This window comes from Eublepharis macularius, chromosome 1, assembly GCF_028583425.1.
Source record: "Eublepharis macularius isolate TG4126 chromosome 1, MPM_Emac_v1.0, whole genome shotgun sequence".
Classification (NCBI taxonomy): Eukaryota; Metazoa; Chordata; class Lepidosauria; order Squamata; family Eublepharidae; genus Eublepharis; species Eublepharis macularius.
Window position 1 is genome coordinate 10490859 of NC_072790.1, and position 12727 is coordinate 10503585.

General features: G+C 42.6%; 1 protein-coding gene across 2 annotated transcripts in view; it reads left to right on the plus strand.

Moving 5' to 3' along the window:
• The window catches only part of TASP1 (taspase 1), a 107614-nt gene that overhangs the window by 25185 nt on the left and 69702 nt on the right, over window positions 1-12727 (plus strand). For both annotated transcript variants that reach the window (XM_054987777.1, XM_054987781.1), the window contains exons 8-9: window positions 6512-6618; window positions 9636-9755. In XM_054987777.1, coding sequence (XP_054843752.1) covers window positions 6512-6618; window positions 9636-9755 — 227 coding nt within the window. The remainder of the gene's footprint in view (window positions 1-6511; window positions 6619-9635; window positions 9756-12727) is intronic.

Consider the following 12727-nt stretch of genomic DNA (forward strand, 5'->3'; position numbering starts at 1 on the left):
TTCTTGAATAGATCTATATTTTTTGCAGTCAGTTCAATTCCCAAATATTTTACCTTACTTGTTACTTCACAATCAGTTATTTCCATTAATAACTGTTGCTTTTGTTTAGTCATATTTTTACATAATATCTTTGATTTTTTTTTGTTTACATAAAAACCCGCCAACTCTCCAAACTCTTTAATTTTATCCATTACCATAGGCATGTTTTCGATTGGATCTTCCACAATTAACATTATGTCATCTGCAAATGCTCTGACCTTATAGGAAAAGTCCTTTATCTTTATTCCGCGGATTGCATTATCTTCTCGAATCTGTATCATCAGAATTTCCAATACCAAAATAAACAACAGCGGAGACAACGGGCAACCTTGTCTTGTGCCTTTACCTATAGTCAGTTTCTTAGTCGCCTCATCATTCACCACAATTGCTGCACTTTGGTCTCTATAAATTTCTTTAACTGCTCTTATGAATCTTTCTCCCATTTGTAGCTGTTCCATAGTTGCAAACATAAAGTCCCAGTTCAAATTGTCAAATGCTTTTTCCGCGTCTACAAAGAAGAAACCAACCTCCTTATCACAACGCCTATCATAGTATTCAATAGCATTTATCACTGTCCTTAAGTTATCTCTGATCTGTCTGTTTGGTAAAAAGCCTGCTTGTTCTTCCCCGATAACCTCGGCTAACCATCCCTTTAGTCTCTCTGCCAAGATCTTCGCGAAGATCTTGTAGTCATTGTTAAGTAAGGAAATAGGTCTATAGTTTTTAACGTTAGTCAAATCCTGTCCCTCTTTGGGGATCAATGATATATTAGCTTCACTCCAGGTATCTGGAATTCTTTGATCTCTCAAAACACCATTGATCACCTCTTTTAAAAGTGGCGCCAGCTCATTGGCCATTACCTTATAAAATTTAGCTGTAAGTCCATCAGGCCCTGGCGCTTTTCCCAAATTTGTTGACTGTATTGCTTTCCTTATCTCTTCCTCTGTTATTTCACAATTTAATTTAGCTCTCCAATCTTCCGAAATTACTGGGAGTTTTACTTTTCCCAAGTATTTCGCTATTGAGTCTTTGTTCACTTCTTTTTTCCCGTACAGTTTGGCATAAAATTTGTAAAAGGCTCTACTAATAGCAGTCTGTTCCCGATACACTTTATTGTCCTCACATATTTTATTTATTATCTTTTTTTCTTTTCTCTTCTTCAGTTGCCATGCCAAATATTTCCCAGGTTTATTTGCACCTTCAAACGACTTTTGATTCATTCTTTTCAAGTTCCATTCCAATTCTCTATTATTCATTGCCGTTAACTGCTCTTGTAGTATTTTAATATCCTGATAAATTTTCTTTTTCCCTGGTCTTTTCTTTAATTGTATTTCTTTGGCTTTTATTTTCTCCATAATCTCCTGTCTTTTCTCCTCTCTTTTCTTTCGATCTCTTCCATTTAAGTCCATTAGTATGCCTCTAATTACTGCTTTGTATGCGTCCCAAACCTTGTTGGTTGGTACTTCTCGGTTCATGTTGTGTTGTATGAAGAACTTAGTTTCCCTTCTCAACATCTCCATATTTTCTCCCTCCTGTAACAAGTCCTCATTTATTCTCCATCCTTTCCTCTTGGTTCTTTTCCCAAACTTCCACATAATTGGGTTATGATCTGAGGCCACCATAGGCATTATTTCAACGTCCTTAGTCCAAAGCACTAAGTCCTTTGAGGCCCAGATCATATCAATACGTGATAGAGTAGAGTGTCTTGCAGAGAAAAATGTGTACTGTCTGCTTGTGGGATTCCAAGTTCTCCACAAATCTTCCAAAGTTTCCTGTTGCACAAATGCAAAGAACGTCTTTGGTAAAAGTCCTTTTTTCTTTTGTGTAGTTACTGATTTTTTATCCTGTTCCAAATTTGTAATTCCATTGAAGTCTCCTGCAAGGATTATCTGGTCATATGAAAGTTCATCTAATTGCTTCCTTAAATCCTCAAAGAAGCTCTCTTTAGCACCATTTGGTGCATAGATTCCATTTACCAACACTTTTTTAAAATTCCATGTACATTCCACTGCTATAAATCTGGCTTCCACATCTCTAATCATTAATTTCGGCTGTAGCTCCTCTTTTATATACAATACCACTCCCTTTTTTTTCTTTTTTGAGGCCGCTACAAAGTCCGTGCCCAACTTACTCACTTTAAGATATTTAACATCTTGATTTCTGATATGGGTCTCTTGCAGACATACAATATCACATTTTTGTTTTAGTAGCCAGTGGAAAGTACTTTTTCTCTTTTTGGGTGAATTAAGTCCATTTACATTCCAAGATAAAACTTTACACTCCATATTCATAACCTTGTTGTTGGTAAGTCCTTTTCATTGTCCCTCATAAACTTTTCCATCTCAAATTCAGATCTAATGCGCTTTTTCATTCCTCCAAATTCAAAAGATATCCCTTCCGGTAATTCCCATCTGTATCTTATTTTCATGTCCTTCAAATTCTGGACAAGCACTTTGTATTTTTTCCGATCAAGCAACACCGATCTGGGTAACTCCTTCATGATGATAATCGTCTTGCCATCGACTACCAATGGATCTTGGAACTGTTTAGTCACTATCATTTCTCTTATATTCCTTGTCGTAAATTGCACAATCACATCCCTTGGTAATTTCCTCTGGGTCGCAAATCTGGAATTTATTTGGTACACCACGTCTAGGATAGCCACAACTTCCTCCTCCTCCTTTCCCAGGTATTCAGCTAACACTTCAGTCACCTGTTCTTGTGCTGTCTTTGCCTCTACTTCCAGCAAACCTCGAAACCTCAGCTGTTTCTCCATATATTTACTCTCCGCAACTGCCATTCTTCCCTTCATCACTGAGTAAGATTCTGAATGCGGGGAGGGAAGGTGGCATGGCATGGTCCGATCTCGTCAGGTATCAGAAGCTAAGCAGGGCAGGTACTTTGATAGGAGACCCCCCCCCCAAGGAGCACTCTGCAGAGGAAGGCACTGGCAGGTCACCTGTGCTTCTCACTTGCCGTTAAACCCCCTTGCTAGTATCGCTGTGTCAGTTGTGACTTGATGACCTTTACACGAGGTTCTGAGTAGCCCTGCAAGATTCAGATCCAGCAGCACCTTAGAGACCAAGTGGATCTCCAGGGAATGAGCTTTCGAGAGTCACAGCTCCCTTCATCGGCATCTGACTAAAGGAGCTCTGACTCTCAAAAGCTCATTCCCTGGAGATCTAGTTGCTCTTTAAGGTTCTGCTGGACCTGAATCTTGCTCTTCTTCTACAGACCAACCTGGCTTCCTACACGAAACTCTCTTCATGAGTAGCCCTGTTTATGATTTCTCTCTACCTATATCAAGGTAAACAAGGATGAACCTTATCCTCCTGTTTAACATTCCAGTAATGTGGGAAAAGTGCCCAGTTGTGAATAAAACAATCTGCTGTGTGGTGACTTTACTTAAGCCTGATAAAATTAGGTAGTTTCGTTGGCCTGAGTTCCCTCTGGGCTTAGCAGTAGAGGGGCGACTTGGAGGAAATCACCACCCCCTCTTCGGAAAATGTACGTGCTCTTTTGTTTTAGACACAGGCTAAATAAACTAATTTAGTCAGGCTTAAATAAAGCAGCCCAGAGCTCTGTCCAGCACACCCCACAGTATTTTTGATAAGTGAAATAATTTTCAACAAATAGCTCTGTATTTATTTATTTATTTCTCACTGAAACCCAAGGTGGATTACACAGTACAAGTCAGTACGATCAGTTCAGGGGCAACATGTATAAAAACACCCACCGCAGGACATCGAATTGAGCAGCTTTCTTGCTCTACATTATTTAAAAAATCTGTGGCGTTAGACACCAGTGATGGATTAAAACAAAAATGAGCTTCCGTAAAGTTGAGCTGCCAGTTTCAGATTCTTCCGTTTGGTTATGAGAGGCCTTTGGGAAGAGAATACGACAGTTTCCCATCCTTACAGATGAAGCAGCTGTACTGTTGTTGACTTCTAAAAAGGGCCACCCGCTGTATTTCCCCGTGATTTGTTTCCCTGGGACGCTCCAACTGAGGTCAGCCAGTTTTCCCTGGTCCTGATGGCTGACTTGAGTGTGTGGACCTCTTCCTTTCCCGGTACAGGTGGCTTTTCAATCTACCCACCTGTCTTTTCTCTGCATCAAGTGAACCACGGCAGTTCCAGACAGCCAAGCAAGGGATCAGAGCAACTGGGGCACAAAGGGTCCTTCAATAAAAGAGTTTTGTTCAGAAAAATACGGCTTCAGGCATATCAAGACAAACATAGTCTCTTTTCCCCCTCACACTATGATTTCAGCATATACATCAGAGGCCACAGGTTATATTGCCATGTGAGCAGAGACTAGTTGCCTGCCCCATTGTGGAGAATGAAAAGATTGCCCTGACTGACTTGGCAGATGGATCCACAAAGCAGTCGGTGAACGCCTGGGGCCTCAAACAGAACACCTTCCCTGTTCAAGTGCACCATTTCTTTGAAGGTGGAATGGCCTCACACTGCTCAGGTTTCTTTGAAGTCTCCATTTTATAATCGTCGTCGTAAATTGGGTAGGCTGTAAGCCACTTTATTTATAGGAAAGGCAAGGTAAAATTTCTTTTTAAGTGAGTAACAATGAATTTATTAACAAAATAGAAAAGAGTCCAATAGCGCCTTTAAGACGAACCAACTTTACAGTAGCATAAGCTTTTGAGAACCACATTTATCTTCGTCAGATGCAACTTTATTGAAGCATAAGCTTTTGAGAACCACAGCTCTCTTCGTCAGATGCAACTTTATTGAAGCATAAGCTTTCGAGAACCACAGCGCTCTTCATCAGATGCAACTTTATTGTAGCATAAGCTTTCGGGAACCACATTTCTCTTCGTCAGATGCAACTTTATTGAAGCATAAGCTTTCGGGAACCACATTTCTCTTCGTCAGATGCAACTTTATTGAAGCATAAGCTTTCGAGAACCACAGTGCTCTTCATCAGATGCAACTTTATTGGAGCATAAGCTTTCGAGAACCACAGCGCTCTTCATCAGATGCAACTTTATTGTAGCATAAGCTTTCGGGAACCACATTTCTCTTCGTCAGATGCAACTTTATTGAAGCATAAGCTTTCGAGAACCACAGTGCTCTTCATCAGATGCAACTTTATTGGAGCATAAGCTTTCGAGAACCACAGCTCTCGTCGTCAGATGCATTGTTAGATTACTCTGACGATGCATCTGACAAAGAGAGCTGTGGTTCTTGAAAGCTTATGCTACAGTAAAGTAGGTTAGTCTTAAAGGTGCTACTGGACTCTTTTCTATTTTGCTACTACAGACTAACACGGCTAACTCCTCTGGATTTATTACCATAAATTGTTTTACTCTTGAAGGTATCTCTTGAAAAGGAAATTACACGTTTTAAAAACATAAATAGTCGAGGTAACTGTGGTTGCCAATCTAGATTTTCTGAAAGGAAAGCAGTGAATATGTGGAGATAAAAAGGTAGAAATTTTTTATTCAACAACAAATCGCCTTTGGAAAGTGTAGAGCTGGGTGGGTGATGCTTATAATGGCACAGAAGTAAATATCATTACCTGTTAAATGACATCTTGTCGTGTCTCTGTCGAAGGGCAGGATGTTTTCTTCCAGCTTGTTGGTAACCCTAGGAACATGGCAGACTTCTTGTTACAAGTTAGATACAAAAGCCACCCCCCCCCCCCAGAATATGTAGATGATTATTCATCTGACAAAAAAGTAGGACCAGCTGAACTGGCCCGTACAAAATCTAAAACAAAACATAAAATCCATCTAATTCCTTTTCCTAGGGCCTGCCTAAAAGGTATTGCATGGCTGTTTTATTAGTGGAACAACCCAAGTTTTACAGTTCCTTGAATATATTTCATAGTTGGGAAGTTTTTTATGTTCTCAAATATATATTGTGGTTGGCAGGTTAATTAATGAAGAAATCTCTTGTTTAATGGCTAATGTAGGTTCATATCCTATATTGAGTTTCTTGGGAATAAAACTAGTGAATACTCTTGAACCACTAGCTCATCAGTTACTATTAACTGAGTGCTGCTGTTGATCACAAATTCCTTATTATATCACTATAGAAAAAAGAATGTGCATAAGCTGGTCTACCCATTAAGTGCTCGGCCCCAAAAGTCTCACACCGGAGAGATGGGCCAGCCCCTCTGTGTGGGGCCAGGCCAGCCCTCCCACAGCACTGGGTACCACTCTGCCCGGTCCGGGCAGTTGCCCAAGCAGCGCCTGCTTTCCCTGGTCTGGGTGCAATTCAGCCGTGTCAGGTGGAACTGCAACTCCCCCCCCCCCCCGCCCCAAATTCAGTTCTCTTGAGTGGGGTAATGCCAGTCATAATTGGCCTAGGCGCTGAAAACCCTTGGACCAGCCCTCAGAATGTAGCCAGTAAGTTATTTTGGATGCAAATATAAAAAGACAGCATTGAATGACACTGTTGATTCTGTATAGATTTAATCTTCAGCAGTTTAAGTACCCTTCACTGTTCTGTAGGACTAAGCTTAGCAGCTTTCAAGAGGAATAAGAGGAAACTGGAATTGGCTGAAAAGGTGGAAACGGATCTTTTTCAGTTGAAGAAAAGACGACAATCAAGTGAAAAGGTCAGTACCTGTTCAGAAAACTGTTGGTTGCCTTTGAACCATCTCTGCTTAACAGAATTCAATGGTGGAAGTTGATAGCATCAGAAGCTCTTATTTTGCATGAGGCCTGGAGAGCTGATCCTTTGTCTTTGTAGTTTACTGGCCACAATCCAAAAGGACCCAAGTCCTGCCTTGTGTGTGCGTATTTGTGTGTGTGTGTGTGTGTATTTCTTCTCTGGTACCCTTCCTCCTCTGGAATTCCAGAGGGCCCTCCAGCCTTCAGGGAGGACTGCCAGAAAGGAGGGCTAACCCAAATACCTGGTCACGCAGAGTAGATTTTATGTAGTTCTTTGGACACAGGTCAGTCTATTTAATGGTTCGGATTGAAGGTGCCGTTGTCGCAGCTGTGGTCCCACCTGCGGAGGTGGTGATGGAGGTTTTTGCTAATGTTTCCCTCCTGCTGCAGACTCCCCATTTACTCCCTACAGTTTCAGGGGGCACAGAAGGCTGCAGTAAGGGGGGAAGGCAGGGCCCTCTAGCGTTAAATCTGAGTCCAGTAGCACCTTAAAGACCACCAACATTTTCCAGGCTATTGGCTTTCATGAGTCAGAACTCACTTTGTCAGATACCCATAGCAGCACTCTAAATGTCTCTGACAAAGAGAGCTTTGACTCATGGAAGCTTCTACCCTGGAAAACGCCGTTGGTCTTTAAGGTGCTGTTAGACTTGGATTTTCTTCTGCTAGACTAACTACAGACTAACACAGCTACCCACCCGAATATGTTCCTGTAGCATGACTCTGCTTGTACCAGTATGTGTAAGATTTTTCGTGCTCTTTGCGAAAAACAACATAACAATGAGCTATGAAGAGATGACAAGGTCTATGCAGATCAAGTAAGTCTTTCCTACCCACCATTGTGGTTTGATTTATATCTACTATTCGTTTTCACTTTCAGAGAGTGCATAACAAATACAAGCATGGAAAGATCATCTTTTCTCCAGTTTAAGATTTTGGTGAACATTTCTCACTTTAGAACTCTTTCTGTGGATCTGGAGCAGGATGAGATTTGAAATGCCAGACAGGTAAACATGTCTGTGCATTTACCTAGCATTGACCTGGCCTGTATTGCTTCCTATTTTTTTTTTAATGGAAGAAAAATTACATCTGGTCTTAATGCATCACTATAAATTTCATTTCCATACTTTAGTATTTTTTTCCTCTGCAGCCAAATATATTTTGAGCACAGTTTTAGCTATCAAGAATTAAAAGATGTGGAACTTCTCACTTCGTTTCTCCCCCATCCCTCTTTTGGACAGAGGATCACTCTAGGAAAAAAACACATTGAGGAAGTGGGAGTTGCTCTGGGTTATATAAAATGCATCCCTTCTGGGTAATATTTAACAATCGTGGGGTTTTGTTTGTCTCCACCCCACCCCAAGTGCAAGGTATCTGTAGTGGGGGGAGGACTGTGCCTGGTATTAATTCATGTAATGAAGGGGCAAGTCAGTGCTTGACACAGGCCAGCACATGAGCTTACCAACCTGCTGTTTGAACCGTTGATACACTTGGGCATTGCCCTGGGAAATACCCAAAGCCCAAGTGGTACTAGGTAGAGAAGTTTTCTTATTAGTCATCTCAGGTAAGTCATTGTTAGTTTTCCAGGGTTATGTTCATATTGCTTAGAAATCAGTACATTTGTGAATGGGCTGAAACTTGAGAGCACCCAGTTATTTACATTCTAGACAAACTTTGTGGGACTAACAATGCATCTAAGACTGGAATACACTGCGTATAATTGCTTTGCCAGTCTCTGACTTTAATGGGTATTGGTTCCTGCTTAGCTTGTATCTTTAATCACATACTCAGTGCATAGATCCAGAGGAGTTAGCCGTATTAGTCTGTGGTTGCAAAATAGTAAAGAGTCCAGTAGCACCTTGAAGGCTAACCAACTTTATAGTAGCATAAGCTTTCGAGAACCACAGCTCTCTTCGTCACGATGCATCTGCAAAAGCATAGGGAATAGATGCACACTACAGTAAAAGTCATCTGCCTTCTAAATGCACATTTCAGCAGATAAACACTCCACGTGCTAAAGAGGTACAAGGGATAAAGAGAGAACAGTCACTGAACGGGAGGTCTGGGGTGGACCCCGTCTGCCCCTTGCCCCTCATAAGCAGTGAGCCGTGGGATAACCTTCCAGCTCCTTGACCACCGTTTGACCAAAAAGTGCGCTTTCCTCTACCACTGTATCAAAAGAATTTTTTCATGTTCACAAAACAGAGTCACTTACTCGGTCGCCCTGGAATTCCTCTTGCTTTTTTGTCAGTGGAGTTACACAGTTAATGTTTATTTTTCTCCTCTTAGCCATCGTGTCTTCCATCGTAGTTGTCTCCCCCTCCCATCACCGACCCTGTTTGTACTTTGTCATTATTGTGCGTCCATCCAAGGAACCTGAATCTTTTGAGCCGCTGATCTCCTGATGCTCCGTCTCTGTACTGTGCTCTTGCCCTTGATGCCGTGTCTTTTTTACAGTCCTCACTTCACGTTCTGTGCTGGGCATTCTTGTGCCGACTTTATGTTAGTTCTGGTGTGTTTTCCTGGAGAGGGAGGCCTTCCTTTCTCTTCTCGTGAGAAGTCTGAATTGCACTGAAATTGAGAAGAGCCTGTCCCTGCCTTTCCTGGGTGGCACCTGTGATCTCTCCTGGCACGATGTGCGAGGTCCTTACTGTGTGAAGAATGCAGAGTGTCCTGCCTTTGGCTGCAGATGGGGCAGACCTAACTGCCGCTTGGATCCCCTTGGGAAGGCTTGCCTGATGAGAAAAGGAAAGAGAGAGAGAGAGAGCGGGGGTGATTCCTAGAGCTTGGTGTTGATGGGATGCATTTCCTCCAACCCATGAGTGAAGGCAAGAGCTGTTGAGTGTGAAACGTGGCTGTGATTTGCACTTTGGTCTTCAGCTTGACTTCCATCCTTCGGTGCATAATGTCCCGTCTACCTTACGAATGCGCTTTCAGTGCCCCTCGTCTTCCTGTCACGTAGGAGAATGACTCAGGGACACTGGACACTGTCGGTGCCGTTGTTGTCGACCAAGAAGGAAACGTCGCTGCTGCCGTCTCCAGTGGAGGCTTAGCCTTGAAGCATCCTGGAAGAGTTGGTCAGGTAGGTTGGCTTAGGCCCGATGGGTTCATTGGCCTCTTACCCTCATCCTACCAGGCCTGTTGCCCAAAAGGGAAAAAGCTGGTGAGTCAATTGTGCCTGTCCAGCTTGGGGAAAGTAGTGTTTATCCATAACTTGTATGATCAGTCACTATGTGAAAATTGACCAAGAACTTGATAACGTAAATTGGAATGATGCATTTTCTAAGGGCAGCAGAGATGGGAATTAGGATGTGATCTTTTGTATACCGTAATACTGGATGCACTCTTTTTAAGCCACTGTTCCTATAGCATAAATGTCACACAAAGGACAAAAACCGGAATATGAGTTGTGAGGGTTCAAATGGAAGGACCCATGAACTTCCACAATATCTGCTATTTCTATCATGTGGTTAGCTGGAAATGTCCACAGACCTACCCAGTACTTTAACCCACATTAAACAAAAATAAGTTCGATGTATTGTCGAAGGCTTTCACGGCCGGAGAACGATGGTTGTTGGGGGTTTTCCGGGCTGTATTGCCGTGGTCTTGGCATTGTAGTTCCTGACGTTTCGCCAGCAGCTGTGGCTGGCATCTTCAGAGGTGTAGCACCAAAAGACAGAGATCTCTCAGTGTCACAGTGTGGAAAAGATGTAGGTCATTTGTATCTACTCAGGAGGGGTGGGGTTGAGCTGAGTCATCCTGTAAGAGTTTCCCAGGGTGTGGAATGCTAATGGCGGGAGGCTTCACTGTATCCTGAGGAGGTTCTTTTGCATATGGATTGGTGCTTGATGTGCTAATCTTCTCTGCAGGGCTATTGTCGGGTGTGGAGTGTTTTGTTGGCCTGGTGTTTTTCAGAACTGGAGCCCATGCTCTGTTCATTCTTAAGGTTTCTTCTTTCCTGTTGAAGTTTTGCTTATGCTTGTGAATTTCAATGGCTTTCCTGTGCAGTCTGACAAAGTAGTTGGAAGTGTTGTCCAGTATTTTGGTGTCCTGGAATAAGATACTGTGCCCTGTTTGAGTTAGGCTATGTTCAGCCACTGCTGATTTTTCAGGCTGTCCAAGTCTGCAGTGTCTTTCATGTTCTAAACTAAAACGAGATCCCACTTGCAAAATCACCAGGCTAACAAATGCGCTGATCAAGAATTCCTCACTACATCCCGACACGCACAGCAAACTATGCAAGACAGAAGCACAGCCACCTAGACTATATGGACTCCCCAAAATACATAAAGATTCAGTCCCACTCCGACCCATTGTGAGTGCCATTGGTTCACCGACATATGAATTAGCTAGACATCTGGCAGATCTCCTGCAGGACCACATCGGGAAAACCTCGTCTTACATCAAAGATTCAGCAGATTTCATCAACAAAATCAGTTCTCCGAAACTCAATCCACAAGACATACTTGTCAGTTTTGATGTTGTATCCCTGTTTACCAAGGTTCCAGTAAAAGACACTATTGCACTGATTAATCAGATTTTCCCAGAGGATGTAACAGCCTTATTCCATCATTGTCTGACAACCAGTTACTTCCAATGGGACAACGAATTCTATGAACAGATGGATGGGGTGGCCATGGGGAGCCCACTCAGCCCAGTTATAGCAAACTTCTACATGGAACATTTTGAAAAAACAGCTCTAGAATCAGCACCCCACAAACCCAGTGTATGGTTCCGGTTTGTGGATGATACATTCATCATTTGGAGCCATGGGGAGGAAGAATTGATGGAGTTTTTGAATCATCTCAACAACATCCACCTGAACATACAATTCACAATGGAGAAAGAAAGTGAGGGAAAACTCTCATTCCTGGATACCTTGGTCATCCGCAAAGCAAACTTTCAGTTAGGTCACAAGGTCTACAGGAAACCAACTCACACTGATCGGTACTTACACAAAAACTCCAATCACCACCCCCGACAGAAAAGAGGCATAATGAAAACATTAGTGGATCGTGCAAGACGGATATGTGAGCCGCGCTTTCTCAATGAGGAAATTAATCATCTAAACCACGCACTTCAGGCAAATGGCTACTCCAGAAATGAAATCCGAAGAGCAATCAAACCCAGGATGAATCAAACAACCAAGGAAAAACAGTCACCTACAGGAAAAGTGTTTTTGCCATATATCAAAGGAATTACTGATCAGATGGGAAAGCTTATGAAAAAGCATAACCTTCAAGCAGTATTCAGACCCACCCGAAAAATACAACAGATGCTACGATCAGCAAAAGACAGCAGAGACCCCCTCACCTCTGCAGGAGTATACCGTATACCCTGCAGCTGTGGACAAGTTTACATCGGGACCACAAAGCGTAGCATCCAGACAAGAATAAAAGAACATGAAAGACACTGCAGACTTGGACAACCTGAAAAATCAGCAGTGGCTGAACATAGCCTAACTCAGACAGGGCACAGTATCTTATTCCAGGACACCAAAATACTGGACAACACTTCCAACTACTTTGTCAGACTGCACAGGGAAGCCATTGAAATTCACAAGCATAAGCAAAACTTCAACAGGAAAGAAGAAACCTTAAGAATGAACAGAGCATGGGCTCCAGTTCTGAAAAACACCAGGCCAACAAAACACTCCACACCCGACAATAGCCCTGCAGAGAAGATTAGCACATCAAGCACCAATCCATATGCAAAAGAACCTCCTCAGGATACAGTGAAGCCTCCCGCCATTAGCATTCCACACCCTGGGAAACTCTTACAGGATGACTCAGCTCAACCCCACCCCTCCTGAGTAGATACAAATGACCTGCCAACATCTTTTCCACACTGTGACACTGAGAGATCTCTGTCTTTTGGTGCTACACCTCTGAAGATGCCAGCCACAGCTGCTGGCGAAACGTCAGGAACTACAATGCCAAAACCACGGCAATACAGCCCGGAAAACCCCCAACAACCATCAAAAATAAGTTCCATCATCACCGGCCCTAAAGTATAGCACTAACTCTTAACAGAGTATTGCTTTGTTTTCACCTC